This window comes from Danio rerio, chromosome 23 (assembly GCF_049306965.1).
Source record: "Danio rerio strain Tuebingen ecotype United States chromosome 23, GRCz12tu, whole genome shotgun sequence".
Classification (NCBI taxonomy): domain Eukaryota; kingdom Metazoa; phylum Chordata; class Actinopteri; order Cypriniformes; family Danionidae; genus Danio; species Danio rerio.
Window position 1 is genome coordinate 31,392,126 of NC_133198.1, and position 14,074 is coordinate 31,406,199.

Genomic DNA, 14,074 nt, shown 5'->3' on the forward strand with positions numbered 1-14,074 from the left:
GTTGTTTGATGAGGATAACTAGTTTGCATGGTGGACGAGGATGTATTATTTTATATGTTACTTGAGTGTGAATAGGGTTGCAGCTGGAAGGCAATGAGCTGCGTAGAACATATGCTGGATAAGTTGAAGGTTCATTCCGCTGTGGCGACCCCTGATTAATAGAGGGACTAAGCCTAAAAGAAAAATGAATGAATGAAGCAATGTATTTGTGAATTCTTTCTGTTTTAAAATGTGGAGGTACTGTTTGTTTTATGCATCATGGCTATTTTGAAGCCATACTTTGTTTAATTTAACAGCGAGGACCGCAATGGAAATAGGCCAAAGGCTTTATTGTGTTTTTATCCTCAACAGTTTTTATTTCAAAGTGTATGGGATACTTTTTGTACAGCTTGTCTAAAATCTGTCAAACAAAGTTCAAAATTCAGTTCAACTCTTCAGTTAAAAGAATGTTAGAGTTCACACCACAACTATAATAAACTACAGCCAGAGACACATCGATTTGTTTAGGGACAACATAAAAGGATTGTGTGGAACCCAGCATTTTTACAGTGCACTCAGTTTTAAAAGCTTTAACATTTAAATAGACAGCAACAGACAGCAAAACTGCCATATATTTATAACAAACAGCACCATATTGTACATTGGTGTGGACTTTGATAGTTATTGTTATGATGATCTTATGGTATGAACTGCCCTTAAAACATAAAAAATATATATATAAATAAATATAATTTGTTCAAAAGTGAAAATCAATTATTCTGAAAATATATGAACTGCTTATCAAGGTTGGACCAAAAAGTGTAATAATCGGTGACAAGGCTCAAATTCACAGACATAAAGCAAGAGAAAACGATGATACGAGGAAAAAAGCAGCAAGAAGCAGAAGAGGAGACAGGGCTTGTCCAGCTGAAGTCCCCGGTGAGGTTTTAAGTCGCTTGGCCTCCTGTCACTTCTGACAGCCTCGAGCAAACACTCCCCTCCCTTTCCCCTCTCCCCAGCAAAAAGCCCACCGCCCCGCTGCTCTCCCGCTTGGCCCAGGCCTCAACAGCAGCCCAGTTGTCTGACCGAGCCTATAGAGGCTTCAGAGGAAGACGGCTGGAATACTAAGAGAGCGAGCATAGATTTTCTGCTGAAATGAGAGGGGGGGTGAGGATAAGGGGGAGATTGAGCTCGGCTCCCCACATCAAACTCTCCTCTTCTTTTTACTCTCCTTCTTCCTCTGCCTGCACTCTAGAGGGACCCTCTGTTTGTCAGCCAACCAGTCGAGCGTCTCCCCCTAAACCCCCCTTTTTTCCCTCTCTCTCTCTCTTTCGCTCTTCTTTAATCTGCCTTCACTCTTGTTACGGTTAACGGAGGAAACAGCCTGTTGATAAAAGCGGTAACAGAAAGGGAGTGAGAGACTCTGCTTTGTGAGACGTGATGGAAGCTAAAGGCTGCTTAACGGAGTGAGCGGCTCCGCTGCTTTGCGGTGCAAAAGAGAAAGAGAAATGGGCACAACTAATTGCACCAAAGAGATGTTCCTAATAAGACAGACAAAGGGTGTGTAGAATTCCAATGAGAAAGCTGATGGAGAGCGTGTGAGGAAGGGGAGGAGGATTTAACTTGGCTGGTAAAATAAATGCAAAGTAGTAGAATTTTGCTCGGAAGAAAAAAAGAGCATTTCATTTTTTGTTAATTATTTTTCAATGTCTTTTATAACTTAATGATATGTTTCTGGGTGGCGCAGTGGGTTGTAATGTCATCTCACAGCAAGAAGGGCGCGGGTTTAAGCCTTGGCTGGGTCAGCTGGCATTTCTGTGTGGAGTTTGCATATTCTCCCCGTGTTGGTGTGGGTTACCTCCGTATGCTCCGGTTTCGCTCACAGTCCATAGACATGTGGTATAGGTGAATCGGGTAAGCTTAATTGTCTGTAGTGTATGTGTGTGAATGAGTGTTTCCCAGTGTTGCAGCTGGAAGGCATTCGCTGCGTAAAACATGTGCTGGATAAGTTGGCAGTTCATTCTGCTCTGGTGACCCCAGATTAAAATATAGTATAGGACATTTCATAGGACATATTAAAGAACGTCTTGCCCCAAGGAATTTTAGGTGCCCACAACTCATGTGTTATTTTCTGGCATCATGTTAATCACCTGTTAACTGTATGAAGCTAAGATGACTTACATGTAGGGTTGCACGATATTGCAAACATAATTGCAATATTTGTTTTGTATGGGATAACTATACTGTACACTCCCTGACAAAAGTCTTGTCAACGATCCCACTTGTAAGATCAACAAACAATAACTTGACTTCAGGATAGCGCTCCTTCTGAGTCTCCACATCAAAGTTCCTGAAAGCAAAGAAGGTAAAGGTGCTCCAGGATGGGCCAGCCCAGTCAACAGTTATGAACATTATTGAGCATGTCTGGGGTAAGATAAAGCAGGAGGCTTTGGAGATGACTCCAAAGAGTCTTGATGAACTCTGGGAGTCCTGCAAGAATGCTTTCGTTGCAAATCCCGATGACTTTATTAAAAAAAAAGACTCTTTATTAAAAGAGTCACTGCAGAGATGTATGAATGCAGTCATCCAAGCTCATAGGAGTCAAACGCAATATTAATTATTTTTCCACTGCACTATGACTTTATATTGTATACTGTACATTATTTCTGTTAAGTGACAAGACTTTTGTCTTAGCAAAGTCAGACCTTACTGTCGTAATTAAATAATAAAAAATCAAGGCATGATCATATTTTTTTATGTGGTAAAACAAGTGTAATCTAGAGGCCTTTGCCTTTCATATAAGCCACTTCTGACACCAAATGACCAACTTGAAGTCAACTTATTATTTGTTGTTCTTAAAACTTGGTGAAAAGACTTTTATCAGGTTGTGTATTGTTATATGAAAATTGTTTCGCTGATTTACTGGATTAGCTCTAAATGGAAATAAATCCTTATTTTAGGTTAATTGGGGTACTTTCAGAGTAGCGAATGTGAATGAAATATTACAAATTACATAAAAAAAATACATACAACTGAACAAAAGTACTGTACAATTGATACAGTATAAATAAAATAGTTTTTCCAGAGAGTCAAATGATACAGAAATAAGATAAACAAATGTGGAAAAACATTTAATTGAATAGATAATTGAACACAATTAATCTTTGTTAAAGCTATAAACATTATCACTTCTTGTGCACAAACTCTCTTAAAATGCTGCACAGTCACAGGTCTAAAAATACAAGTGTAAATGATAAACTTTCACTCTTTTGGGATTAAACTTATCACAAATCACAAATGTTCTCAACTGTGCTTCACTCAACTATTATTCAACATTGCAGATACTGAGTTGTGTCTATTGCAGAAGCACACATTGCGATATTGATGCTGAAATGATATGCAGTCCTACTTACATGGGTCTGTAGGCATGGCAGTTTTTTCACCCAAAACGAATAAATTAAATATACAAAAATGTATGTATGTATGTATGTAATAAGATCATGGGTTATTTTGAATACAATTACCTGTATTATGAAAGTAAACGGTGTTAATTTGTTGATGTGATGACAAATTAATTTGTTAAAACCTGTTAAAACTCAAAGTCTTTATACATTAAGAAGTAGCACAGAGGAATTGTCCATTTACACATGTTGATTTATCTCTTCTTTGTTTCAGGCTCTTACTGTGGTTTCCTGCACCTGTAGCTCTCCGTGTTCCCTGCCTCTCGTGCACTGAAGTGAGCATAAACGTGAATACCAATGCATGAGTACATACACATGCGTAGTGAATTATGGATCCGCACGGCTCTAAGACTCTGAGGTAATGCTTCAATGCCACTCCTCATTTATCTCTAATCAATGTAATACATGCTCAGAATCAACAGAAACCAAACCTTCTGTTTTGTTTTAAGCATTCAGAAGTTTAACGTTTGATCTCCAGTTTTCTTAAATGTAAATGTTTAGTCTTGAATTTTCATAATCCAAAACTAAAACCATACTATAATCGGACAGTAAATGATTAGTTTTTAAAGATGTATATCGCGAGGCATTTTTTGAGGTTGAAATGCTTGATAATCCAAACACCTAATCAGCCAATCCAAAAGCAACAACAAGCAATTCCATGTACTCATTTAGCAGATGCTTTCATCCAAAGTGACTTACGAGTGAGGGCAAAGAAGCACTTCAAATCATCAGAGTATTGCAGAATATGAATGCTGTAACAATGTATGATTTTTTTTTTGCTTAAAAGAAGGTGTCTGGTGCATATGGAGAGGAAATTAGTGTCACCTACAAGTGGTTTGTCAAGCCCACTTACATGTGTAAAGCACACAACAAACTGCATTAATATTTTTCCAGAGACATGGAGTGTTGATAAGAAAGTGTCTGGTGCAGACGGAGAGGAGAGAATGTGTCACCTATAGGTGGTTTGACAAATGGGTTTGTATACGTGGTCACGGTAATCTGCTGAAGTTTAAACCAAGCTTCAGAATGGGGAAGAAATGTGATTTAAGTTACATTCAAAATTTCATGGTTGTTGGTGCCAGACGGGCTAGTCAGAGTATTTTAGCAATTGTGCATCTGCTGCCATTTTCACTTACAGTACAACCATCTTAAGGGTTTGCAGAGAATGGACAGAAACTATCCAGTAAAATGTCCAGAGAGCAGAATTTCTGTGAAAATTGATCAGCCTGGTCCAGATTGACAAAAAGACAAAATTATCTCAAACAAACTCTCATCTTAAGATTAAAACTGCTGAAGGTCTGCTGAAGAAAATCTCTGACCACTTGAAGCAGATGAGCTACAACGGCAGCAGAAGAGCACACTAACGCTCAGCTGTCAGTGAAGAACAGCAACCTAAGTTTAAAGATTGCCTGGTGTGAAAACTTTGTATTTCTTCTGCAACATTTAGATCAATGGTCTCAAACTCGATTCCTGGAGGGCTGCAGCTCTGTACAGTTTTGCTCTAATCCTAATCAAACACAGCTGATCCAACTAATCAAGATGTTAAAGACTACTAGAGGCTTTTAAGCAGGTGTGAGTGAGAAAACCAAGCTTTCTGAAGACTTGTTGAAAATCATGAGATTAAAGATTAGTTACATTACTTCGGTCATTTTATGGCACTAATCATGTTTCCATCCACATATTTTTATGCTCATTTAGAAATATCGCATAAAAATGCATAATAGATTCGAAAATGTAGATTTACATCACAAACTAGCTGACCGAACACATTGTAAAATATCTAAAATGTTGTTGGCACCAATAGCTTAGTGGTTAATGTGCCGACATGTAGCACCAAGGTGCTCATGGTGACCCGGGTTTGATCCCTGGCTCGAGGTCCTTTGCCAATCCTTCCCCTATCTCACATATAGCGCATGTCTTTGGACTGTGGGGAAAACCGAAGCACCCGGAAGAAACCCATGCCAACACAAGAAGAACATGCAAACTCAACACAGAAATGCCAACTGACCCAGCCGGGACTCGAACCTTGCTGTGAGGTGACAGCGCTACCCACTGCGCCACCACACTGCCCCTGAACCTGAACAGCACTTGAAAATTACAGACAGGTGTGTTTGATACGGGTAGCAATTGAAATGTACAGGAAGGTAGATCTTCAGGAAGAAAGTTGGTCACCCCTAATCTACACTCTTCTATCCATTGAAGGTTAAAAATGCTTAAAAATAATGATAAAAAAATACATCTAAAATGTTATTCATTTGACTTCAGTCATTAAAATCGCTAATCCACATTCCATCATCAAAGTGTGTGTTGGTATTATTACCTCCCAGAACTGTCTATAAAAGCTATTAAAGCCACCGCACAATCATTGCATTTTATAGAAACATTGGCTGCATCCGAAATCGCAAACTTCAATACTATATACTACACTAAAAACAGCCAAGTAGTATGTCTGAATTCTTAGAATTTGAAAAACAGTATGTGAGAAGTACCCGAATGATTTACTACACAGGTGTCAAAGCCAGGTCCTGGAGGGCCACAGCCATGCACAGTTTAGTTCCAACCCCACTCCAACACACGTACCTGTAGGTTTCAAACAAGCCTGAAGGACTCAATCAGTTTAATCAGGTGTGTTTAATTAGGGGTGGAACTAAACTCTGCAGAGCTCCGGCCCTCCAGGAAATGGCTTTGACATCTGTGACTTACTGCTTCTGGCAAGATTCTGAAGTGCACATCTGATAGATGCTACGCTATCCCATGAGGCACCGTTAGGGAATTCAAGAATGGAAGTGAAGCGACGCAACTGATGTGGGTCAATCATGTGATCATGACAAAATGGCGGATGTAGTACGTTCGAGTTTCATTCATACTGCTCACATTCATACAATATACAACATACTTTTCTAACGGCTGAGTAGTACATTTAAATTTAAATGCAGTACCTACTCAGTAGTAGGCGATTTCAGATGCAGCCTTAGCTCTATTCGCAGATGTTTTATGCAATGGCCCAGTTTTGCGCATGAGTAATTCCAGTCTTTAGATGGAAACATAGCTACTGTCACTTTTTTGCTGTTTCTTCCAATTCCAATTGTAAATCTCTTCACAATCTCGTCTTTTATCGAGTTAGAAAATTTGACACTTTGTGAACATCATTAAGAAGGCAACAAGGGATCGCTTATTCTTAAGGAGAAACCTCAGTAAGCGCAATCGAAGGCCGGTATTAGACATGAATATCAAAATTGTGCAATTGGAATTCTGTCATGGTTTGACAATCCACAGAACTGGCTTACTTGACCCTGGCCCTCGAGGGCAGGAGTGCCTTAAGATTTTTTCCTCCGGCAAATCTGCGCACCACTGAGATCAATCGATAATAATTTAGATACAACTCATCTAGCTGAATCTCCTTTACACGCAGTATTGACGTCCGGAAGCTGTGACATGGCGTTGTGGGAGTTGGAACGCAAGAGACGGCAACGAATGATCACGAAAGAGCCAAAGCCTTTGCTCTTTTCTGACTTTTCATAGCACATACGCTTTGATTTTCCTCAGACACACTTTGTGTTTCAAAGATTTATATATTCAAATCTGCTCCTGTGGTCCCTCTCTTCCCATCAGCCTCAGAGTGTCTCTGACAGGTTCGGCTGAAATCCCATGCACATCCTGCCAACCTCCACCTTGCTTCCTCTCGCCTTCCTTCTCCAACCCAGCAGCCCTCATGTCGATCTCTCTCTTTCTCTTACTCTCTCTCTCTCTCTCTCCCACTCCCTCTCCCCGAAGCTGTGGTCTGTGTCCAGCCGCCCACTGCTCGCTCCACGCGCGTGTGTGTGTGGGGGGATTAGAGGGGCGAGTGGGCCTCTATCGATTTCTGGAGCTGTTATATGACAAGTCAGGTCTCAGCTCTGCCTGTTTACAGCACATTCGCAGCAAGCCTTCCCACTTTGAGCAATATCAGACAAATTGTTTGTTGTGAGGGCGCGTACATGCTAGAGTGTTTGCTTTTGCTCTGAGGCATCCGAGTGTGTTTTCTCATTTAAAATCCATCCACTGTGCCTTACGAATATGCCCCGTATTGGTTATTTTACCTCTAATTGTGGCCTGTAAATGCCTTCTGTGGGGGTACCCGTGAGAATACGCTTGAGTTTGTATCATGGTTACTTGTCCATGCATGATGCGGGGGGAGTTTGTGTGTGCGCAATCCTGCCGACAGATTGGATTGGGTGTCTAAACGCGTTCTGAGGGTTATTTTAGTGAACGCAGTGCATCTGGAGGAAGGCGTCCACCAACTGTAGCAGGTGGATTGGTGACTGTGGGGCGGTGGGGGTCCAATGTGATTCATTCTCGAGCGAGCCACGCTTGCGACCTGCTTCCATACAAACCCCCCCAATGCAAACACACACTCCATTGTTTGAAATGCCATGGCACTGAGACGTCACCCGGACCCGTTTGGTGAATATTGGAAGTGACAATGTAGCTTCCCCCTCTGCCTTGATCAATCAGCCAGTCACCAGATCAGATCTAATTCGAACTGAACAGTGTTGGCTGGAGTGAGTTGTTTGCACCCTTCGATGAGGGACTTTGTTGTAAAAAAAGAAAAAAAAGTATGTTGTTTTAAGGCAAGACGTTCCAGGTAAAATAAATAAAATAACTGACTTTTCTATACCCTCCAAAATGATTATGTTAGTATTGTTGGTGTATTATTAATTATACAATTGGGTAACACTTTAATTTGATGTATAAGTGGACTGTCTGCTTAATATCTGCTGATACTGCTCCTTCAACAGACGTTTAAACTTTGCAAGTACAGGTCAACTTACACTACCCCTGTCCCCAACCTAACAGTCTATTTAAAGTCTAATGAGAATTACTTGGCATGTAGAAGCAATGTAGCTTACATTCAACAAACAGATCATCAAAATAAAGTGTGACCTATAATTGAATTAGGATTGAATCATTTATTCAAGTGTTGAAGTTTCCTCTCATTGCATAGTGAATATGAACTTTTTACGCTTTTTAAACGTATATTCTAGTGCATATTTGTACAGGGGTCAACGACTCTTGTGTTTGATGTGCTTTTAAAATGATATTAGATTTCCAGATGTACATATTGCAAACAGAAACCTGAATACGGGATAAAAATTGATTTTAAAAATGTGTTTCTTTTTGTTGGCACATTAAAGGTTTTTACTCTGGGAATTTTGGATATCTTTCTTTTTTTAACTTCATAAATATGAACGTTTTATCAGCAGTAAAGAAAAATTTTTTTTTTTTTTTTTGTTTAGGAATTAAAAGTATGAAATCATTCAAAGGCTAAATATAGTCTAAATATAAAACAAACTCATAATATAGATTGATAAACCTCTTAAGTTTGGTGCATGTATGACATGAATTTGTCCACATGAGAAAGTAACTTAGTTACTGACCTTTAACCCATGTGCACTGTGCAAATGTACTGCCCGTTATGTTCAGGATGAAAACATCCACTGAGTTAAACTGCTGTAAAAATGCATCGTATATATATATATATATATATATATATATATATATATATATATATATATATATATATATATATATATATATATATTTTTTTTTTTTTTTTTTAATAAATATGTTAATCAACCTCAGTCCTTAACAAAACTACTAAATGTTTTAAAAAACTACAGGATTTTAACTCTTTAATTGCCAAGTTCACAAATTATGTCACTTATTTGGTGCAAAAAGCACAAAATTATGTATTTTTAATATAAAAAGTTATTGTGGACTGGATTTGTTTTTAGCTTTTATCACAGTCTTGGAAATGTGAAGGATTAGTAACAACATTGGCTTTAATGCATTGTTAGATTTTAATTTTTTCTCCCTAATTTACTGTTGGTGACTGTTTTGCCCCATTGACTTCCATTATAAACATATTTAATGGTGCATAAATACACAGTTTTTGTTTTTATTCACTCCATGTAGTTCTGAGAGCTGAGAAACATTTTATAATATTTAGATTTTTTTGATTTACATATTTTAAACACATTAAGGTAAGTGCGCAAAGGTGGCACTCACATTCTCTCACGCTCACAGACACACATACACACACTTTAATATGCTGTTATACTCCATATAAAATCCAGAAACTAAGCTTTTTTTTAAGGCCTATATCTGAAAGGGTGATGGTGCAAACTGATGATCAGTAAAAATTGCAGGTTTTACAACAGGGAAACCACCAACAATCAAAAAACGCATGATTATATGATGTCATGGTTTTGTAATAAAAAGAAATGTGGTTATAATTGAAGTCAATGGGACAAAAACAGCCAGCAACCGTAAATTAGAGAGAAAATTTTTGCAAAAATAATGCATCAAAGACAATGTTGTTTTATTTGTCCAAGACTGTGATAAAAGGTAAAAAAAAAAAAATCCAATCCACAATTACTTTTATACTGCAAATACATTATCTTGTCTGTTTTTTCTTCAACAAATCAGTAACATTTTTTATGAATTTGGCAATTAAAGTCTTAAAATTATGTAATTTTTGGAGAAATTTAGTACTTTTGATCAAAACTGAGATTGATTAACAATTCATGCAAAAATAAAATTGAAAAAGTATTTTTCTGATGCATTTCCACAGCAGTTTAATTCAGTGGATGTTTTCATTCCGAACATAAAAAAGGGTATAAATTTGCCCAGTGTAATGTTCAGGTTTTTTTTTTTAAATCTTTACATCAAAAGCATTTTCTCAAAATATGTGTCAAAACAAGATTTGTCACCAAAAACCATTCTGTTAGCTGAAACACAAAAAATCTTATAGCCAAATTAAGACTTAAAATCACCCCAGAGTGGATGAAAACCTCCCCATCAGCACATGAGGATTAAATATATAATTGAAAACTACAGACAAAGAGGAATCAACTACACAAAAGTTACTTTGTATTGAGGAAAATCATGGTTTTAGTCAACACAGGGTTGATCAAACATGAACAGAATGGTTTCGTCTTTTTTTGCGCACAATTTTGGTGTACACTATCTCTTTAATTTTCTCGGTTTGCTTTATAGTCCATCTTTTCCATTATTCATGGTGCCTCAGTAAACTTGTAATTAAAAAGTGGTGACAGATTAAAGGGAACCTTCGCATGAAGACCTTTTGGCATATATTCCTCCGCTCATAGCTAATTCGTGTCTGAAAATTAGCTGGACCACAGGACACAGAGATCAGCCTTTTATTTCTTCTATAAAATTTCCTCAGCCCCTCAGGCAGTGTATTCAGACCTCCACACACATCACTGTTCTTGCGGCTCCTCCCTCGGGCTCACATGTGAAGTGCATTTGATTGTCATGTGCTCTTTTTCTCTTTCTCAAAGACTCCATGATTTTATAATTGCAATCTTGCTTTTGATAGTTATAGAGTAAATAGAATAAATTCAGTTACATGAGATACAAGTCTATAGATACATACAGTTAAAGTCAAAAATGATTAGCCTTCCTGTAAATCTTTTTTCTTTTTCAATTATTTTCCAAATTATGTTTATCAGAGCAAGGAAATTTTCACAGTATTTCCTATAATATATTTTTTTTCTTCTAAAGAAAGTCTTATTTGTTATTTTGGCTTGAATAAAAGCAGTTTTTAATTTTTTTTTGAAAACTATTTTAAGGTCAATATTATTATCCCCCTTAGTCTATATATATTAATGATGAACCGATACCACTTTTTTTACAAACCAATTCGAGTGCAAGCCGATACAGAGTACCAGTACCGATACTTCATAGATTTGGTTTCAATGAAAGTGCAATTTAGTTGTTCGTTTTTTGCTTTTTTTGCCTGTAGCAAGGAAGTTCAGCTGTTCTTTTTTGCACTTGATTATTATGCATTTAATGTTGAAAAATCAATAATGAATAGGCGTACAAGAGCGCTCTCTTCCAAAGGTTGCTTTGTCTGTCTGGCAATATTTCAGCTTTTAATCGAATGAAAATTTAATTTAAATTTAATATTAGAAAATGCAGTAAAGTAACTGTGACTTGCAGCCACACATCAAATCATTATATCCACACATCAGATAGTTTATATATAAAATGAGTGCTAGCGTGTTTAGTTGTGATTATGCAAGGATCATATTTCATATTTGGTTGATTCTTCAGTAGCCTATAGATTCGTTAATAATTTATTTTATAAACTGATTGTTTATAAGGGCTAAGCTATTAATATATAATACATTAATTAATACATTAAGACATTGAAGTCAGGTAAGAACACAAATCACATCCATCTCAATTACAGTATCGACCCGATACTGGTATCGGTATCAGTGCATCCCTAATATATTATATAATATCCCTAATAATAATATATATATATTATTTTATATTATTATTATTTTTTTTTTTTACAGAACAAACCATCATCATACAATGATTTGCCTAATTTCCCTAACCTGCCTAATTAACCTTATTAATCTAGTTAAGCCTTTAAATGTCACTTTAGGCTGAATACTTGTATCTTGAATATATCTAGTACGATATTATGCCCTGCCATCATAGCTAAGATAAAAGAACGATTGTTAGAAATGAGTTATTAAAACTATTATGTTTAGAAATGTGTTGACAAAACATTTTTCTCTTTTCCGTCACACAGGAATTGGGGAAAAATATACAGGGGGACTAATAATTCAGAAGGGCTAATAATTCTGACTTGAACAGTACATGTTTATTAGACATCAGAATTAGAAAACAAGCTAGAGGAATAAGAAATTAGGAGTTCAGTGGTGAAGTCGTTTGTCTTCAGCTGCTTCTTGAAGATGTGATGGATGGTTCCCACAGTTTTGAGTTTTGAGTGGAGGTTGGAATCTCTTTTTCCACCAGACAGGAACAGAGACCTGAAACATTTTGGAAAGTGACTTTTTGCCTTGTTGTGTAAAAACAAGCCTTTGCTTGACATCATGGCCTAAGCTGTTGAGAGGGAGCATCCATTTGTAGTAGCAAGTTGAGGTAGGAAACAGAAGTCCCAGTCGTAGTCCTCAAAGGCATTGTCAAACAACAACCTGCAATTTCTTAAATGTTAAACTGCTTAAGATTCTGGTGTACTTAAAATGAAATCTGGGCAAATGTAAGTTCATTTCGGCAGTTCTAAACAGCTCACCAAAGTCTACATTTGGAGGAGTTTGTTTTGGCTCCTAAACACCTTTAAGCTACATTGTAAAAAAATCTGTACAATTTATGGCAAAAAAACGACAGTTGTGGTTGCCAGAACGTTACTGTTAAAAATCAGAAGTTTTCATTAGTTTATAGTATTATACACCAGTGTTTTGAAGTAGGAAATTCTTGAATTCTGGGAATGTCCATTTACAGTCATATATTAAGTAAATGTCCTGGTAACCAGGTTACGGATTTTTACTGTAGCATTTTTTACAGTTTTTTTTTACCCTTAAAATTACGGTCATCTTTTATAGTGTACCATTGGTCCATTAAGATGACATTATCAGTGGGTGTGTTGTAGAACTCCACCTTCTTAGACATGTTATTAATTTACATCTTATGTCCACAGAGGTCAGACAACAACACCAAATTAGCAACAGAATATCCACCTTTATGGTCGCTTGAGGAGAGATTTTGGCACTAAACAGGATGAAGCACACTGTTTCTCTACGTTTCAGAGAATCTAGGCTTAAGGCTAACCAAACTTCTTATCAACAGAATAAACCAAGCGTCAGGACTAACCTGTGCTGCAGGAGTATGTTGTGTGGACAGATAACTGGTCCAAAGTTCACTTATGTGATGAAAGAAATGTTATTTATTTGGGTGCAATGGAAATCATTTTGTATGTTTGAGGAAATAAAGAAACCAAAGTGTGTTCAGAAGTCAAAGGTGGAAGAGGAAGTGTCATGGTTTGGGGGGATGTTTTCAGCCTATTATGCAGTTATATGCTGCAAATGTTTATCAGAAACTCCCTCTGCAATCAGCCAGCAGTTTTCGTGCAGAACAATGTGCCTTCTGTCACATTCTGTCACAGTTCCCTGAAGCTGAAAACACTGAAAAAAATTACATGGCATCTCAGAATCCTGATCTAAACCTGATAGAAAAGTATAAATAGTGATAGTGATAATCTGAGAGAGACTAGTGACACTAATGATGTCGAAAAAGACTATGTCCTGTAAGACACTAGTGATTTCCTAAGATGTCCTAAGAGACTAGTGATGTCCTGTAAGACTAGTTATGTCCAAAGAGACTAGTGATCTTCTGAGGGATTAGTGATGTCCTGTATGAGACCAGTGATGTCCTCTGAAAGACTAGTGATGTCCTGTAGGAGACTAGTGATGTCCTCTGAGATACTAGTGATGTCCTGTAAGAGACTAGTTATGTCCCAAGAGACTAGTGATGTCCTAGCTATTAAACTAGCTATTAAAAGCTAAAGCTAAAACTAGCTATGAGATGACAATCTTTTCATCATGCTACATAAATCAATACTACTTTGTTGCTACATATGTTTAAAAACTAACTTTGTAGAAAAGCTTTTAACCTATATCATTTTTAATTATCATATTCTGACTTACCGTGTAATCAGGAAATATCTGTCAGAAATTCAGTTCCAGTCAATACAGATGCAGTTTGCACATTAACAGATTTAGCACTAAAATAGATGTAAAAAAGTTACAAAATCA

The 14,074-nt window shown here is 37.1% G+C and overlaps 1 protein-coding gene across 4 annotated transcripts in view; it reads right to left on the reverse strand.

Annotated features, from left to right (window-relative positions):
- Nucleotides 1–14,074, reverse strand: part of tmem107l (transmembrane protein 107 like) — a 44,264-nt gene that overhangs the window by 14,344 nt on the left and 15,846 nt on the right. For 2 of the 4 annotated variants that reach the window (XM_073938487.1, XM_073938491.1), the window contains 2 exons: nucleotides 13,967–14,043; nucleotides 12,106–12,292 (listed from right to left, as the gene is read on the reverse strand). The exons of 1 other annotated variant lie outside the window; for it this stretch is intronic. In XM_073938487.1, the coding sequence (XP_073794588.1) occupies nucleotides 14,038–14,043 (6 nt within the window). In that variant the 3' untranslated portion in view covers nucleotides 12,106–12,292; nucleotides 13,967–14,037. Of the gene's footprint in view, nucleotides 1–12,105; nucleotides 13,445–13,966; nucleotides 14,044–14,074 lie in introns of those variants that run through there. One more of the 4 variants, XM_073938486.1, reaches the window with a different exon arrangement.